The following is an 18,228-nucleotide window of genomic DNA, read 5'->3' on the forward strand; positions in this document are numbered from 1 at the left end:
AGCTGTTTTCAGAAAACTCCTTGGCATGGGCTCAATTTGAGGGGCAGCCCAGAGTAGGAGCATAGGTAAGTAGGAGAGAGCAAACCGCATCTTAGTAACAGTGCTGAAAGCTGTGAGGCAGAAAAATCCAGGTGCTGCCTCTGGGAGCTGATATGGCCACATGTCTATTAAGTGCCCCAACCTTGCAGTTTTAGGTGTACCAGTTAGTCAGTGGCCATTTCTGTTTCTCCTTGTAGCACATCACTTCCAAGCTTCTGTCGGGTTTCATGGGGTAGAGATTGTGGGGTCTGGTATCTGTGTCATTACCATAGTTACTAATGAAGGACAGTGCTCACCTTCCTACAGTGTAGTGTTTTTGTCATCTCTAGGTTTTCTCAACCTCATTTTTTTAAGCATGGGCTTCATCAGAATTATCTCAGAAGTGTCCTGGAACAGGAAGCAGTATTCTAAAAATAGCTTTCACTCATAGTGTCCTGGAATAATCTAACAGCATCCTAAAAACAGCTTTCACTCATGGAAATGAGAGACAGGGTTTCCATTTTAGGTTCCAGAAGGAAGACTGAATAAGAGGAATTGAGGAGATGCAGGTGTTTGTTTCAAGTTTCTGGTCTTTCAAAGCCCTGTGGGGGTATTGAAGAAACCAAGGAACAGGGCACCAGGACTAGACTGGAAAGCCTCATCTCTGCATTGGCTTAGGGAGGGTGCTAATTGAGAAGTTGCTTTTCCCACTTAACTTTTTGGTAAAAGAGCATGAGCAAGTTATTCCCTGATGTATGATTTGAGGTAATGGGCGAGCTGTGCATGGTGCAGGTGGGTTTGGAGCAGTCTGTGGGCACAAAGCCTGTGCACAGTAACATGACAGTCCTTACAGGCTCTGTCTGTGTGACAGAATAGGCACATGCTTTCTTAACTAATCTTTGTTTTGGCTTCCTCAGGATGGACCTCCTCCTGGTCTTGGCCGTGTGATTGGTGAACTGGGAGAGGACGGATGGATCAGGGTCCAGTGGGACACAGGCAGCACCAACTCCTACAGGATGGGGAAGGAGGGGAAGTATGACCTCAAATTGGCAGAGCTGCCGACCTCCACACAGCCCTCAGCAGAGGACTCGGACACAGAGGATGACTCTGGTCGGTGCCTTGGGGCTGTTTAGTCTGGGGCAACCTGGCAAGTTGTGTGCTAATGGCAGCTGGCCATCCTTTTCATTTGGGAATGAGAACGGTGTTAGGACTCAGCTGTGGACCGTGGTCTGTAGTTTTGGACTTGACCCTGAAGGTTCAGTTTAAATAAGCCCCAGGTGATTCTGATGCAGGGGTTAAAAGCATGGATCTGGTAACTGGCAGCCTGGCTGAATTGACTCTCTTGCTTCCTTTGGGGACAGTGCAGTAGGGTTTGGCAGTATAGGGCTGGCTATGTCTTCACATCTGGTGGACCTTCTTGGTTGGCTCTGAATCTGTGTGTGAGGTGGTGAGCCAGTGCCTGGTGGACTAGGAATAATGTGGACTTAGTCATTACTGTATTGCCTTAAAGAAGCTAGAGGTGAGAATTTGGAGTGAACCCAGAAAGTGAAATCCTATCTAAGGAGATCCAGGCTTGTGGGAGCAGGACTTCATGACATTTTTAGATGTGTCCAACAAACATTGGGATGTATGAATGAAGCTTCCCACAGCTGGTCTCGGTGAGACTGTCCAGGAGGCCAGGGCTGATTCTCAGGGCTCAGGTGCTGGCTGTATGCACTGCATGATCAGGCTCTGGAAGTCATTTGTATGGTCAGGGGAAGAAACCTGAGAGGCTGAGCTCAGTAGAGAATGGGTGGTGTGGAGAGTAGAAAAGGCTATGTTCCATCCATGTCACTTGTAGGGGGTCCAGGCCCCCTCAGATGTGAACAGGTGATGCCTGCCTTTGGGGCTGTTGGGAGTACCATATGTGAAACCTGGAGTCACATGTAGATAGTCAGGGCTGGTTTTGCTTTCACTCAGGGAAGTGAGGGCCTGAGCAGAGCTGGCTAAGTGAAAGAACTGTCACTCTACTATTATGTGCCTCCTTGTCAGAAAGTCAGTGCCTTGGATGCATGAGCCTCTGGTTCCTCTCCATGGCTCAGGCACTTCCATCTTCATCCAGGGCATAGCTAGCTTGTTAGCAAGCAGCTCTTGACATTTGGTAAGTTGTCTTTCTAAAAGAGTAAATCCTCGAGATTGTTATAGTGCTTCTGAGCTATGTGCAGAGATTGTTTCAAAAAAGTAAAGTCTAATTTAGAAGACTTATTTTCTTTGAGGAAGGTGGGGACAGAGATGATTGGGGTGTTTAGTGCATTCTGAATGCCATCTTTTCTTATAAAGAGCCATTTTCCTTTCCACAGTAAAAATTATGATATGAAATTTCTTAGAAGACTGGGTTATTAAAATTCCTTAAATTACATGCAGGGACATTTTCCAGTTCTATTTGGGAGTGTAGGTTCTTATTTTGATTCTTTGTTCCAGAAGCTGAACAAATTGAAAGGAACATTCATCCCACTGCAATGATGCTTACCAGTACTGTTAATTTATTGCAAACTCTTTGTCTCTCTGCTGGAGTCCACGCTGAAATCATGCAGAGTGAAGCCACCAAGACCCTGTGTGGACTGCTGCGAATGTTAGTGGAAAGTGGAACGACGGACAAGACATGTATGCAATGAATAGTTATGGGCCTACAGAGTACTGGGGCTATGGATTTGGTGTGTGTGTGTGCATGTGTGTATGTGAGTGGGTGTGTGCGTATGGATGAGTGTGCATGTGTACTAGTGTCCTAGGGCTGCCATAACAACTTACTGCACATTTGTTTGGTTTGCTTGGGCTACCACATGAAAGTACTATACACCTGGGTGACCTAAAATTTTTTCTCCCTGTTCTGGAGGCTAGCAGTTCAAGATCAAGGTGTCAGCAGGGCTGGTTCCTTCTGAGAGCTCTGAGGGAAGGATCTGTTCCAGGCCTCTAGCCTAACTTCTGGTAGTTTGCTGGCAATCTTTGGCATTCCTTTGCTGTAGATTATTGCCCTCATCTTCCCCTGTGTATGTGTCTGTCTCCAAATCTCATATTTTTAAAGGACACTAGTCATATTTGGATTAGGGACCCACCCTAATCTAGTTTAACTTCTTCTAAACGAATTACATCTTCCATGGCCCCATTTCCAAATAAGTCACATTCTGAGATACTAGGGTTAACTGTTTTAGGGAGGGGGAGGAACTAGTTCAGCCCATAACAGAGTTATGGAGCCTCACATTTTTGGAGACCAGAAGTCCAAAATCAAGGTTTTGGCAGGGCTGTGTTCCCTGCAGAGCCTTCAGGCGGGGATCCTTTCTTGTCTCTTCCTAGCTTCTGGTAGCTCCAGGCAGTCTTGGCTTGAGGCCACAGCACTCCAGGCTCTGCCTCATTTTTACACAAAGGAGTTCCCTGTGTCTCTTTGTGTCCTTTTCTGCCCTTTTTTTTTTTTTAAAGAATTTATTTATTTGACAGAGAGTGAGAGAAGGAGAGAGAGCACAAGTGGGGGGAGCTGCAGAGGGAGAGGGGGAAGCAGGCTCCCCGCTGAGCAGGGAACCCGATGCGGGACTCGATCCCAGGATCCTGAGATCATGACCTGAGCCGAAGGCAGAGGCTTATCCCACTGAGCCACCCAGGTGCCCCCCTTTTCTGCCTTTTATAAAGACTTTCATTGGATTTAAGGTCCACCGTGAATCATCTGAATCCTTACTTTAAGTATATATGCAGAGAACTTACAAATAAGTTCACATTCTGAGGTTTTGGGTGAACATGGAATTCTGGGGGATAGAGTTCAACCCACTGAACTATTTGTATGTGAGTGTGAAGAGAATGAGTTGATGAAGTGGGAGGAGTGAGTGCGTGTGTAAATGTGAGAGTGCTTGAGGGTATGTGAGTCTGGGTGTGAGTGTGTGAGAGTTTGTCTCTGAGTGAGACTGAGTATTTGAATGGCTACAGGTGTGAGTGTGAAGTGGCTGACTAAATATGGGTATGTTTGTTTATGATTAATTATGAGTGATTATGTGTGAGTATCAGTGGCTATGAGAATGAGCATGTATAATTGTGGTTAAGAGTGTGACTGTGTGAAAGTCGATGTGTGTGTGAGTGTGTGTGTGTGATTGAATGCAGGCATTAACATGTGTCTGAAGGCAGTGCTCCTGGGAGCCTAGAGAGGAAGAGAGCTGGGCCCTGACAGGTGGGCCTCTGCCAGGAAAGAGTGGAAGCTTGGGGTGCCCATTGAGAGGAGACCTGGAAGCCAGGAGGAGCAGACAGGGTCAGTTGCATCAGTCAAACTAGATAAACCTCATGAAAGCCTCCTAGTCTTGTTCTATTAATGCAAACTTCTTAAACTTGGATTGGAGATTTGTGGTGCAGATTAAATGTAAACAAGATGATGGGAGATATTTAAAATACATGAGGTTATAAAAAATATACAAGATATACTCTTACTTGTAAGTAGGAGTGTAACTGGTACACTCTTGCTTACTGGTAACTGCTATTTGAATAGTGAGTCATTTTCTTACTGTCTAGAAATAAAAAGTACTTGAAACTACTTGACTGGTTTGAGTTACTCATATACTTTAAAGGCTTTAAGAGTGTTGTAAAGTGTTCCTTGAGCTAACTGCAGGGTCTTCTCCCATTGCTCTTACTTTGAATGAGTGAAATTATAATATATTTGTGAAGTAGGTTATTTTTGAAAATAACATGTTAAGTAAATTAAAAGTGTAGATTGTACTGAGTATTTATTTCTAGAAATTTGGTGCCAAGCTATTTTGTTTCACTCTGGCAGCTTCCCCAAACAGGCTGGTGTGCCGGGAACAGCACCAGAGCTGGTGCACGCTGGGCTTTGTACGGAGCATTGCGCTTACGCCACACATGTGTGCTGCCCTCAGCTCCCCACAGTGGATTGCCCTGCTTATGAAGGTCGTGGAGGGACATGCACCTTTCACTGCTGCCTCACTACAGCGGCAGGTAATTATGCTGCTGGGCTGATCCTGCTCAGTGTGAGTTTTGGGACTGTATGACCCTCTTAAGAGGTGGCATCTAGATACCGATGCTCCTAGTCATTATAATTAGGTGCCAGTACTCAATAATGATAATGAATGCAGAGAAGAACTGGAACCAACCCAAAGTAGATTTTCTAGTGCAAGGGGCTGAAGTTTTATATTATTTTAAATTGATTAAGTTGCTAAACTGTAGTTGACTTGCTTTTCTTTGAAGTGATAAATCCTGCCAGCTGCTCTTAAGTGCCTCATAGGAGTTGTAGTATAACTGTCTTTAGAAGAATTAAGCAGAAAAGAATTACTTTTTAATTAAATAGATATCTGCATCTGTAATGTACCTTTAAAAAAAAAAACCCTGGTGATCTGTATCTTTAATCAACTTAATTACCTGGTTGGAAAATAATGAATATCTGAATTTTCACATAATTAATTGCATTATAGGAACAAAAAAAAGTAAGTAAAAATCTTATTTCTTAATCTAAAATCACAGATAGTGGTTTTCTTTAATGTTTGCCATTTTAAATTGTCTTTTTATCAGATCTTAGCTGTGCATTTACTGCAAGCAGTGCTTCCATCATGGGACAAGACTGAAAGGGCAAGGGATATGAAATGCCTTGTGGAAAAGCTATTCGGTTTCCTGGGCAGCTTGCTTACCACCTGTTCTTCAGATATCCCATTCCTCAGAGGTGGGTAGCTTTCCTTATTTGTGTCCCCGTTAAGTGAGCAGGGCACCATGTAGCTCCTTTCTCATCTTTCTGTTTCAGAATCTACTCTGAGGCGGCGGAGGGCAAGGCCACAGGCTTCTCTGACTGCCACCCATAGCAGCACCCTGGCAGAAGAGGTGGTGGCACTGCTCCGCACGCTGCACTCCCTGGGTCAGTGGAATGGACTCATAAACAAGTACATCAACTCACAGCTCCACTCTGTCACCCACAGCTGCACAGGAAAGCCATCAGAGGGGGTGGGTGCCGTGTTTTCAGATCTGATAATTTCTTTCTGTAAAATGTTGATTTAAACTTTAAATATCTTTTTAAGTGACAAGTATTTTATTTAAAGATATTTTAAAATATATTTTACTGGAAATAACTATTAAAGAAACTAATATAAAAATGAACTTGGCTTAGCTGTAAATGTGTAAAAAATAGGCAGCATTCTGGGCTCTCTTCTTCAAACTGGCTATTTGTCTGTATTAGGCCCTGTTAGAAGACTACTTTCCTGACTCTGAAAACCCTGAGGTAGGGGGCCTCATGGCAGTCCTGGCTGTGATCGGAGGCATTGATGGTCGCCTGCGCCTGGGGGGACAAGTCATGCACGATGAGTTTGGAGAAGGCACCGTGACTCGCATCACTCCGAAGGGCAGAATCACTGTACAGTTCTCAGACATGCGGATGTGTCGTGTTTGCCCATTGAATCAGCTGAAACCAGTAGGTGAACTTGTGTTCAGTTACTTGGTAATAAGGCAGAGGAGTTTTTTTGTTTTGTTTTGCTTTTTTTTTGTTTTTAAGATTTTATTTATTTATTTGAGAGAAAGAGAGAGAGAGAGAGAATGAGAGAGAGAAGAGAACATGAGAAGGGGAAGGGTCAGGGGGAGAAGCAGACTCCCTGCCGAGCAGGGAGCCCGATTCGGGGCTCAGTCCCGGGACTACAGGATCATGACCTGAAATGAAGGCAGTTGCCCAACCAGCTGAGCCACCCAGGCACTGAAGGCAGAGGAATTTTAAACTAGAACTGGGTTCTAACATTAGTGCTAGAATAAACTTGATCTTCATAGTTTGTGTCTGCCATCTAGGAAGTTAGGCAACTCAAGGAAAGCCATCTGTCTACTCTCGGTTGCTTTGTGCCATTGTGATAAATAGGGCCTGTCTCATGCTGTTACATGGATTAGTAGTTCATGTCTTATTTTAGCCACAAAAGACATAAAAGGACATTAGCAATGTAGAAGATACTTGTAACTATGTTAGTTTTGATTATCTTAAAATGCAAATTTTAAAGTTTATTTTTTATCGAACAACTCAACTTTTAAAAAAACCTAAAGATGATACCTTAAAAAATGACCTTTCTTCATGTAGAAAATGCTTATTAATTGTGTTGAGTGACATAACTTATGTAGCAACTACTTAAATCTGTGAGTTAATCTTAAATCTGTGAGTTAGGGTTGTATAGGGAAAGTGATTTATATTCAGTGTGATCTAAGTGTAGTCACACTATCTGTCTGTAAAATACTGTTTCTCATTATTACAGAAATGAAGATATGCATGTTGTAGAAAATTTGAAATGTGTAGAAAATGCCTAAGAATATAATAAGGGCTACCCTGACATAATTATTATTGACAAGTTGTTAAAGAAAAAAATCAATTTAAGTTATGTTTACTATACATACAAATCTCTATTTTGCCTTTAATGTCATCTTTTTAAAATGATTATTCTCAGATATAAGAAGACTTATGCATATATGTGATAATTTCAGAATTAAGATTCATGGTTATGATAATTTTCAGAACATTTCATTTGCTCATTTCATTGGACAGACTTTGAAGATTTCTGTGTTCTTGCTTTAGCTCCCTGCTGTGGCATTCAGTGTCACCAACCTGCCCTTCACAGAGCCGATGCTGTCTGTCTGGGCTCAATTAGTAAACCTCGCTGGAAGCAAATTGGAAAAGCATAAAGTGAAGAAATCACCTAAGCAGGGTTTTGCAGGTCAGTACATGGTGCTTCTTGATGGAATAGCTAGTCTTAACTGGCATTGCTAGGACAATGTTTGGCATTTTGTCAGAGCAAGTTCCTGCCACTGCCAAAGTCTTTGGGTTCCAGTGGATTGACCATTTGTTAAGTTACAGTGGGCGTGAAACCTTGAATGTGGTTGTAAGAGTGTGTAATATAAAGAATGACATAACGGTGGGAGTGGCCCCTGAAGAGTCCCAGGCTTCCCTCCAAGCCTATTTTCCAGTGCCAGCATTTATTCTGAACAAGCTTTTTGAAGAGGAATCTGTGTTCTCTCTCCCTTCTTGTTAATCGCCCCCAGCCATGGCCCTTTGGCTCAATTGCCCTTTCGGAGTTTTGTTCTTGGCCTTACCCCCAGACCCAGTAACACCTGCATGTTTGGACCCGCCTTGCTTCATATCTCTGCATGTTGGGCTAAGACCAAGGTCACCTGTGCTTAAAGCCTTCTTTCCTTTGGTCTGGAATAGTGCTCCTTTAATTTTCCTTTCACTGCTCCTTGCATGACCTTTAAGAGTTCTTCTCCTTGACTATTCTTTGCACATTGGAAATTCTTACAGTTTTCTCTGTAAGGTGACCACCTTTAACTCTGGATATCCAGCTCACATCTCTGGCTGAAGGGCCATGTGCATGTACACCACAGCATGTTCAGAATTCCACTAAACTTGTCCTTTGGTCCCCATTTCCCATCACAGTGAATAAACCTGCCTGCAGGCAATCAGACTTGATGCCTGAAAGGCACCTTTGCTCTTCCATCCTCTTCCATCCCACATTGCTTATGCTGCCTTCCATGGCTTCCAACCTATCCTGCCTTGAAACACTGTTACCAGCACTGTACACCAGCTGTTCTTGTGGTGGGCCTGCCTCTTTATGGCAGCTATCTTAGTTTCCTCCTCAGTCTGCTCTCAGGCACCACTGCAGTCATTTGTTTACAGAAGACTCCAGGGAGTGAAATGATCTTGTTGAGTTAGAGAACTGTATGTTGTAAGTATCCAACAAAACCATCTTGGAGAAGTCTTGGCAAGAAAAAGTGAAACTATTTTGTTTGTGACATAGGTATCTGGTTGAAATTTTAGCAACATGGGGGAACAGTTGATTATACTAATAATAACTAACATTGGATCTAACTGTGTTAAACCATTTAATTCTCACCCCAACCCATCAAAGTAGCTGCATGGGGAGCAAGAAAAGGGGAAGACCTGGGGGAGGTAGAGGATGCTTATCCAGAAGCACTAGTCATAACACAGGGAAAGATAAGTCCTTCATTACTAACAGTATTTGGCATGGCAGGCTAATGCCCACAGAGCAGGGCATTATTTATGCCACTTTGCAGCCATGGTATCATGGTGGAAGGAGTGGAACACCTTCCCCAAGGCCATACAGCTGGTGAGAAGAGCCCAAGCAAGGTGTGACATTCCTGTTGAGTCCTTTTCTTCCACAGGACAAGTAGACCTGGATCTGCTGAGGGGCCAGCAGTTAAAACTGTACATCTTGAAGGCGGGCCGTGCACTGCTTTCCCACCAGGACCAGCTCAGGCAGATCTTGTCTCAGCCAGCTGTTCAGGAGGTCACAGCTGCTCATTCAGGTATCTTTTAAAGGAAGCTCTTTTAGATCTGTAAGGAAGGTGCATACTCCCATAGAAAACAGGCGAAAAACGTGAATAAATAGTCCATAAAAGGGGAAACAGAGATGGCTTCTAAATATATGAGAGAGATGTGCAGCCTGACCAATAATTGACGAAGCGCAAATGACAGTGTCATTGTCTAATAAGACAAAAGATTGAGGGGATCTGGTAGGAAGGGAGGAAAAACAGTGTTCTCCGGTTTTCTTATTTAAAGTGTGGCTCAGGGACCAGCAGCATTGATGGCACATAAGACCATCTTAGATACACAGACTCTTAGGCTGCACCCCAGACCTAAGAAATCAGAGTTTGCATTTTAATAAGGCCCTCAGGGGGCTTATACACATATGAAATAGTATAGCTTTAACACATTGCTAGTGGGATTTAAGTGGGTACAGTCATCTAATGGGCATTTGAGGAAATGTTACCCTTTAAAATGCATACACACACATACACAGACATAATAGCTGTATCTGTATCTCTCAGCTGGACCCGTGAGTCATCTTAGGGGAATTTATCACATGAAAAGGCATTGAAGGTATGTGTTTACAGATGCTCATTATGGCTTCTTTGTTGGTATTGTTTTTAGGTTGAAAACTGGAGACACCTAAACATGCATTATTGGGTGGTGTATCCATACGGTGGAATACCACGGCATCATTCACAATGATGATACATACATATGTTCATTGCCATGGAAACATGACAATGATAAATAAAAAAGGACATTGCTATGTATATCTCTTTGTAGATATGCCATAGATTCATCTGCTTACTAAACAGTGACAGTGGAATTTAGCTGACTTTATTTGCTTTGTACTTTCCTGTATTACTTCAGTTTTCTAGAATAACCTTATATCACTTTGAATTAAAAAACCCCAAAGTTATGAAATATTTTTTTGATCATCTACTATTAAAAGACATGTGCTAAAGTATTATGGGGAGTAAGATAGTCTTTATTTGTGATCCCAAACTCTCTGGGGTCAGAGTGAAAAGAGAAAATGAATGCGGATGGCTCTGTGAAGGGTATGATGCCAGTGCACTGTGAAATGTGTAATTGCGGTTCCACAAGTGTCTTAGGGACATTGGTGCCTGAGGGCTGGGGAGGGCAGCTTCTGATGGGGAAGGTGCATCCTGGTGGAGGAGACAGTAGGGGCACAGACATAGCAGTGAGTATATGGGTGAGTGTTGAAGTGCTTTGCTTTTTGCAAGAAGCTTGGGGTTTATTGATGAGCATGGGCCAAAAGCTGGAGAATTCAGCTGAATTCATGTGATAGAATGCCTTGAATACCAGAGTGAAACTTAATGCTGACTTAGGGTCCTCCTGCAGTGAGGACCCACATGGTAAGGACTGATATTCAGGATGATATCTACTAGTGAGGTATAGGAGTATTTGAAAAAGGAAGGCCATGGAGACTAGAAAATTGCTTTTGTGTCAAGTGATAATGTGTATTCTGGGAGAAGGTATGAAAAATGGAAAGAAGGTTCCAGTAGATGCTGTGACAATGTAGTCTTTTCGATGATAACCACATGGGAAACCAGTGAAAAGTCAAAGATGGCTGATGTTTTAAGCTTGAGTTACAGGGAGGGCAGAGGGGAGTGCCTTTGACAAAAATTAGGGAGTCAGTGGAGTTTGGGGTGTTTTGTTTCTTAATCTTAAAAGGGTATTGTGAATTTAATTTTAATGTGCTGAGTATCAGGTAAATCAAAGTGTGGATTTATTCTGTATTTGGCAGTAGGGACCTTAACAATAATCCACAATTGTAGAAGATCAGGAAACTAGAGCCCAGGGAATTGGTTTGGCTGTTCTCTGTCACCCTGATGAGTAGCTCTGGAGGCACTGAATCAGGGTTACTATCCCATGCTTGGGACAGTTGGGACAGACGGTAGAGCAGGGCTTTACAAATTACCGTGGCCACCTGTTTTTACAAAGTTTGTGGGAACACAGTCATGCCCATTTGTTTACATGTCATCTTAGCTGGCTTTCATTCTGTAGTGGCAGAGTTGAGTAGCTGTGATAGACATGTGGCCAGTAAGCTTGAACTCTTTACTCTCTGTCCCTTTAAGAGAAAGATTTTCCAACTCCTTATCTAGAGGATTAGTTGAAGTTGTCACCAACCTGCCAGCAAATGCAAATGGTGAGTGGGCTCGAGGCAGTGGGGCTCAGAGGGTCTGGGGCAAATAGGAAGTGCTAAATTCTTGACCCAAAGCTACTCAGATTAAAACAGACAAAAAGATGTTACCCTGACCACGTAACATATTTGGAATTAGTGTCAATTTATGGTGTGAACAGGGTTAACAGGAAAAGCGAGGGCTAAAAATACGAACTTGGGAGTGTCCCTGGAAGGAGGTGAGTTTTTGAAGCAATGAGTGTACACCAAGAAGGAGAAGGTATAGAATTAGACCAAAGGCAAAAATCTGGGAGATAGCCTTTTTTTTTTTTCCCCTCTGAATAGACACATGAACTAACAAAGGATAGATGCCAAAAGCAGGGAGTGGAAAATTCTTTAGAAACTAGTTTTTGGTATCTGAGCCTTGACGATTTTGATGGTCCCGTGCTTGAAGAGGTAGAGATCATATTTGGTTTAACATGTTTAATGCATCATCTTTAATAATAAGTTGATGTTAGGAGTTGAAAATATAATGTACTCGTATTTTGTTCTTTAAATTCAGATGATGGGGGAGCTGCATCCCCTGACCTTGGGGACATGTCCCCTGAAGGGCCACAGCCTCCAATGATCCTCTTGCAGCAGTTACTGGCCTCGGCCACCCAGCCATCTCCAGTGAAGGCCATATTTGACAAACAGGAGCTAGAGGTACAGTAACAGCCTTGGCAATTTTAATTTCGCACATTAAATTGGAAACAATAGTTTTTCTAGATAATGTGTTTTCTTAAGGATATATTCTGAATTTTAAATGATATGTCAGAATAATTCTTGTGACTATTTAGGCTTTAACCATGTTTGTCATAGAGCATTATAATACTAGTTAGGGGATGGGTGAGTTGAAGTTTAACCTTATTATTTCTTTTTTTTAAAGATTTTATTTATTTATTTGAGAGAGAGCAAGAGCACGTCAGGGGAGGGAGAGGGACAACAGACTCTGCACTGGGTATGGAGTCTGATGCAGGGTTTGATTTCACAACCCTGAGCTCATGACTGAGCTGAAATCAAGAGTTGGATGGTTTACGAACTGAGTCACCCAGGCATGTCAAAGTTTAACCTTATTTTGAATATGTGTGAATTATTTGAAAAAGTTAATGAGACTCAACATGGATCAGATGCTCAAATATTTATGGTGTCATCTTTTTCTAGGAAATACTATTACTGAAGGAGCACCATTAGACCTAGGAATATTGCACTGACATGTTTGTTCCACTCACTTCAAAGGCTTTCTTGGCCATGCCCTGTTGCTGCCAGGCGTGCAGTCTTTGCCCTGTTGCAGAGCACATGTGCTGCACGGTGTAACTTGGCACTGGGGTTATGGGTAGGTTCCCATAGAAGTATGACATGTGACCAGGTCTAAGAGTAATGTGGATTTTCATGGCCTGCAGCATGGAGAATTAGATGTTTCTATAAATCCTTCTTTTGGGGCACCTGGGTAGCTTAGTCAGTTAAGTGTCTGACTTTGGGTCAGGTCATGATCTCGGGGTCCTGGATCAAGCCTGCATCAGGCTCCCTGCTGAGCGGGGAATCTGCTTCTCTCTCTTCCTTTGCTTCTCCCCCTGTTATGCTCTCTCTCAAATAAATAAAATCTTAAAAAAAAAAAAAGAAAAGAAAATCCTTCTTTCTATATAATATGTAAAAAACTCTGGATAAAACATCAAAGACAAAAACAAAACCTCGAGTGCTCAGTTTGGCAGGTGGAACACATCCTAATAGAAATCCTTAGAGACCAAGACTGCAGGGAGTTGAGGGAGTGAGGAAGCAGCTGGGTCAATCTGATGCAACAGCTGACAGCAGTCAGGTGTGAGGAAGGTGGAATATGAAGAGAGAAGGCAAGAAATGTTGGGCATGAGGGTAAGGAGCAGTGACTTCTTTGAAATGGCCCGAATGCCAACTGCTTGTTAGGTCTGAAAACTAAGATGAGAGTTCAGGTTAAAGTGGCCTCAGTATGGTAGCGTTTCTAGTCACCTGTAAAGATAAAAAGAGGACACAGAGCAATTGAAGAGTGAATTGGGCAGAATGCAACAATCACATTGGGAGGTGCCCAGTGTTAAAAGGAAAGATGTAGAAGGAAGTGTGGAGTTATCCTTTAAGAATTGAGAAGGACTATTGTAGCAAAGAGAGATTTTTTTTTTTAAAGATTGTATTCATTTATTTGAGAGAGAGAAAGCATGAGCTAGAGAGCAGCACAAGTTGAGGGAGAAGCAGTCTTCCCACTGAGTAGGGAGCCCAATATGGGGCTCGATCCCAGGATCCTGAGATCATGACTTGAGCTGAAGGCAGTCGTTTAATTAACTGAGCCTCCCAGGTGCCCCATAAAGAGAGATCTTTCATTGTTTTGTCTCCATTGATTCTGATGGAAATTCAACTATCATCCTTTTTTTTAGATTATTATGATTACTTTTTAAAGATTTTATTTATTTGAGACTGAGAGAGAGAGAGCAAGCACAAGTAGAGGGAAGGGGCAGAGGGAGAGGGAGAAGTAGACTCCCTGCTGAGCAGGGAGCCAGATGCCCAGCTCCATCCTGGGACCCTGAGATCAAGACCTGAGTTGAAGGCACACACTTAACTGAAGCACCCAGGTGCCCCCAACTGTCATTCTTACTGTTCTGTATGAAATGCCTTTTAACCCCCCTTTGGCTGCACTTAATATTTCATGATTTTTTTGTTTGTTTTTTATTTTGTTTTGTTTTGTTTTCTGCAATTTGACTACGATGTGTATGTATTTTTTGCCCCATCCTCTTGGGGTGCGTTTAAGTTATCTGCATCTTTGGCTTGATATCCCCCCCACCACCACCACCAAATTTGGAAACTTGTTAACCCTTTTGTCTGTTCTGTTCTCATTTTGTTCTTTGGTAAGAAAGATTATTAATGTGATTCTCTTTGTTCGAAGGTCTTTCTTTTGGTTAATCAGCTTGGCTAATTATAAATGTATCTGTTTTCAGGGTCAGGTTGTTCCGCTTCATTGGGTCTAAATCTGCTGTAAGCCATCTAAAAAATTCTTTATTTTGCATTTTCAGATCTTACATTTCCATTTGGATCCTTATTTTAGAGTTCTATAAAGCTTTCCTGACAGTTCTTATCTTTTCACTCTATATTTTTTTTACTGTATGTATATTTATGAATATTACTGTATGTATATTTAGCTGTTGAATCCCTCTAGTCTTCCAGCATTTCCTTTTTGCTAGGTTCTTCAGGGTCTCACAAATGCTTAGTTTTGGAATCAGTAATTTGGGTAGTCTATATGCACATTTTATGATTTCTCCCTCACTTCTAGTTGCTCTGGTAGGACTGAATTCCAGCCTCTGACTGTAGTCCAATACACACTGCCCTGTCAGCTTGTGTGCTGGTTTCCCTTGTGGTCAAGGGATGTACCTTTTCCAGTTTTGATTGCTTAGGCTGCTCCCTAGGACCTTCAGACAGTTTTTGAAAATATTTTGTTCAGGGTTCATAGTTATTATTTGTAGAGACTTAATCCAGTGCACCCTGAGTCTTACCAGAACTTCTAACTCAGTCTGGTTCAGAACTGTAAGCTTTTAGGATGAAGCCTGTCACTTCTGAATTATTCACACTTCACAGCAAACCTTTGGTTTTTGACACTTCCTAAGCACTGAAAGGCTTAAGGGAGTCCTCGATTTCTTCTAAATTTCTTCCTCACATGCTCAGTTTAAAAATATATATATATAGCAAATCCTAGGCCCTATGAGAGTAACTGGAGATGAGGAGCATCGAGTTTCAGGTAGTTCAGGGAAAGGGTTATGTGTGCTGGAGATAGGGAGTCCCAACTATAGACCCCAGCAATGCATATGTTCATTGATTGATTGTAATCTGTTTCCCCGTATTTTTTTTATTTACCTTATTTTTTATACCATGTTTAACTCTCAGAGTGGTTCTTTTACCTGTGAATTGTTGAGAGTTGACTTGATGGTTCATGAGAGAATCCCATGTCATCTCTGGCTTATCTTACAGAGGAAAAGAGGAAAAGAACAAGAGAGTGTGGACGCTGCCTGGTCATGGGCATGGAAGGGACTCCTTCCTTCCCATCCAGCCCCACTCACTCTGCATTTAATTTGCTCACCTTGTTTCCTAATAGAGTGGCTGTGAAGTTTTCTTTAATGGGCACTGATAATTGGCTAATTTACTGGACACTGTGTATGCTGAAGCAGGAGTTATTTGACCATCACATCTTTCTGTTGCATTAAACTATGAAAGTTGTCTTTGTTGTTTGTTAACAGTTTGATCCATTCATTTAAAAATAACACATGTAAGTCTGAGTTTCCTATACTTCTGTACTGCATTTCATAGCAGAAGCTTGTAATTTCCATTTTCTCAGGCTGCTTAAGTATCTTGACTTTTCTTAAAAAATACTTTTTATTTTCTTAAAGTAGGCTCTACTTCAAGCCAAGGTGGGGCTTGAACTCACAACCCCAAGATCCAGAACTGCATGCTCTACCAGTTGAGCCAGCCAGGCACCCCAGTCTTTTGACTTTTATAAACCTCCCAGCTCCACTCTCATTTGTCCAGGCTGCAGCTCTGGCTGTATGTCAGTGTTTGGCTGTGGAGTCTACTCACCCGTCAAGCCCAGTGTTTGAAGACTGTAGCTCCAGTGAGGCCACAACACCTGTCCCTGTGCAGCATGTTCGCCCTGTCAGAGCAAAGAAGCGCAAACAGTCACCTGCCCCTGCTCTGCCTATTGTGGTTCAGCTTATGGAAATGGGATTTCCTAGAAGGAACATAGAGTTTGCACTGAAGTCACTCACCGGTGCCTCTGGGAATGCTGCTGGCTTGCCAGGTATCTTGTTTTCTTTTGTGGGTGCTTCACACACATTTGTTTGTAGGTTTACCTTGAAATGGTAACAGCAGCAGCCTGCAGGCAGGCTGATGCTGTGGATCCTCACTGTGGGTGTGCTATCTGTGCTTGCTTGTAGGTGTGGAGGCCTTGGTTGGGTGGCTGCTGGACCATGCTGATGTGCAGGTCACAGATCTCTCAGATGTAGACACAGGGTCTGAAGAATGTTCAGATGAGGAGGTGGTAGAGGATGTGGACGACTCGGCCTATGCTGTGGTCAGTGCCTCCTATGTGGTTGCCCCACCTCTTGTGTCAACCTGATCTGTGCTCTGGGTTTCCTGTGTACTGTCCCATGGGGCCTCTCTGCAGTTTGGCCATGCACATAATGAAGCTGCTAAGTGTTGATTGGGTTTTCTGTGCCTTAATTACTTTAGCTTTAAAGCAGACCCTTGTTCCAACACCTAATGATATTGGTTAGACATGTTTTTTATGACACAGTGACTTTCTGATTTAAGTAAATCATTTCATGGGATTAATTTAGAAATGTCTCAGAAATTTTCTTTTATCTTTTCATATTCATTCTGTTTACTGTATTTTAAAATATTTTTAAAATGAAAAATTTTATAGTGAAAATACAGCATAATATTTCAGACTTTATTTTTTAATATTTAAGATTTCACATACTTAATATATTTCACATACTTTAATATATTAAAAAATATATTTATCTTTTGTAGTCTACTGGTGCTGTTGTAACAGAGAGCCAGACATACAAAAAACGAGCTGATTTCTTGAGTAATGATGATTATGCTGTGTATGTGAGAGAGAATATTCAGGTGAGTAAATAAAGCCTGGAGCTTTGCTCAGGTTTCTAGTCAGCAGTGTTCGAGCATCTTAGAAAGTCAGAAGCCTGGTGGGGGAGGGCACAGCAGGGAGGCCACTGTCACTGGACCAAAGAGGACAAAGGAACAGAAGATGAACAAGGGGTACCAGAGCTAGAGGGGAAAAGGTGGTTTGTCCATAATGATGTGGCATAGAGACATGTGCTTCTCAATTATCCCCATTTAGGATACTTCAGAAAATCTATTTTTGCTTGTTTTTCTTACATCATTCTTACTGCCACGTAATTTTTAAAATCTTGTTAGGCTTTATGTAGTCCTTCATACATCTTAAATGCTTTCTTGTTTTAATTCTTTTCTGGTTAGTATACTTCAGAGAAAATCCCAGACATCATCTCATTTCATCTGTAAATATGTCAGAATGTATTCCTAATAGATAAAGGATTTGTCTTTATTGTTTTTTTAAAGTAAGTTATATGCCTAGTGTGGGCTTGAACTCCAAGATCAAGAGTTGCATGCTTTACTGGGTGTGCCAGCCAGGCACCCTGATAAAGGATTTATTTTTAACATAACAACATTACTATTACCTAACATTAGGTAACAAAATAAACAATAATTCTGTAATACCGTCATATATCCAGAGCTTGCTCGGATTTCCTATTTTCTCAGAAATTGCTTTTTAAGACAGTAATGTTTGTGAATTTGGATACAATCAAGGTCATACACCTTAAATTTGGGTGATGTCTTTCTGAAGTGTCTTTTAACCTGGAACAGTTTTCCCCTCCTTTTTTTTTTTTTTTTTTCATGTCATTTATTTGTGGCTAAACTTGGTTGGATCATATCTTCCTCCTTCCTCTGCGTTTCCTGTAAAGTCAGGATAAGCTTTGGTGGGGTTAGGGGAAGCTGTTGGGCTCAGGCATTATCTTAGGCATGAATGCATCATATGGACCAGCATGCAGTGTTGTTGGTTAGGTCATGTTAGTCTATATCCATCTGTTAAAGAGTTTCTCTTGTTCATTTTGGTGCTTTGATAGTCATTCGTGTCATCACGAGGGCTTGCGCAGTAGTGATTTTCTAACTT

At 42.1% G+C, this 18,228-nt stretch overlaps 1 protein-coding gene across 9 annotated transcripts in view; it reads left to right on the top strand.

Moving 5' to 3' along the window:
- The window catches only part of HERC2 (HECT and RLD domain containing E3 ubiquitin protein ligase 2), a 232,745-nt gene that overhangs the window by 122,310 nt on the left and 92,207 nt on the right, over window positions 1–18,228 (top strand). For 8 of the 9 annotated variants that reach the window (XR_004380894.1, XM_032843125.1, XM_032843126.1 and 5 more), the window contains 12 exons: window positions 936–1,128; window positions 2,479–2,661; window positions 4,802–4,983; window positions 5,554–5,701; window positions 5,780–5,976; window positions 6,209–6,439; window positions 7,574–7,712; window positions 9,175–9,318; window positions 12,028–12,170; window positions 16,044–16,311; window positions 16,448–16,584; window positions 17,046–17,144. Coding sequence is in view for 8 of the 9 variants with exons in the window: in XM_032843125.1 (XP_032699016.1) it covers window positions 936–1,128; window positions 2,479–2,661; window positions 4,802–4,983; window positions 5,554–5,701; window positions 5,780–5,976; window positions 6,209–6,439; window positions 7,574–7,712; window positions 9,175–9,318; window positions 12,028–12,170; window positions 16,044–16,311; window positions 16,448–16,584; window positions 17,046–17,144 (2,064 nt within the window). In the remaining variant the exon portion in view is untranslated. The remainder of the gene's footprint in view (window positions 1–935; window positions 1,129–2,478; window positions 2,662–4,801; window positions 4,984–5,553; window positions 5,702–5,779; window positions 5,977–6,208; window positions 6,440–7,573; window positions 7,713–9,174; window positions 9,319–12,027; window positions 12,171–16,043; window positions 16,312–16,447; window positions 16,585–17,045; window positions 17,145–18,228) is intronic. The other variant, XM_032843122.1, reaches the window with a different exon arrangement.

Source organism: Lontra canadensis, unplaced genomic scaffold, assembly GCF_010015895.1.
Source record: "Lontra canadensis isolate GAN:19392208 unplaced genomic scaffold, GSC_riverotter_1.0 scaffold135, whole genome shotgun sequence".
NCBI classification, from domain to species: domain Eukaryota; kingdom Metazoa; phylum Chordata; class Mammalia; order Carnivora; family Mustelidae; genus Lontra; species Lontra canadensis.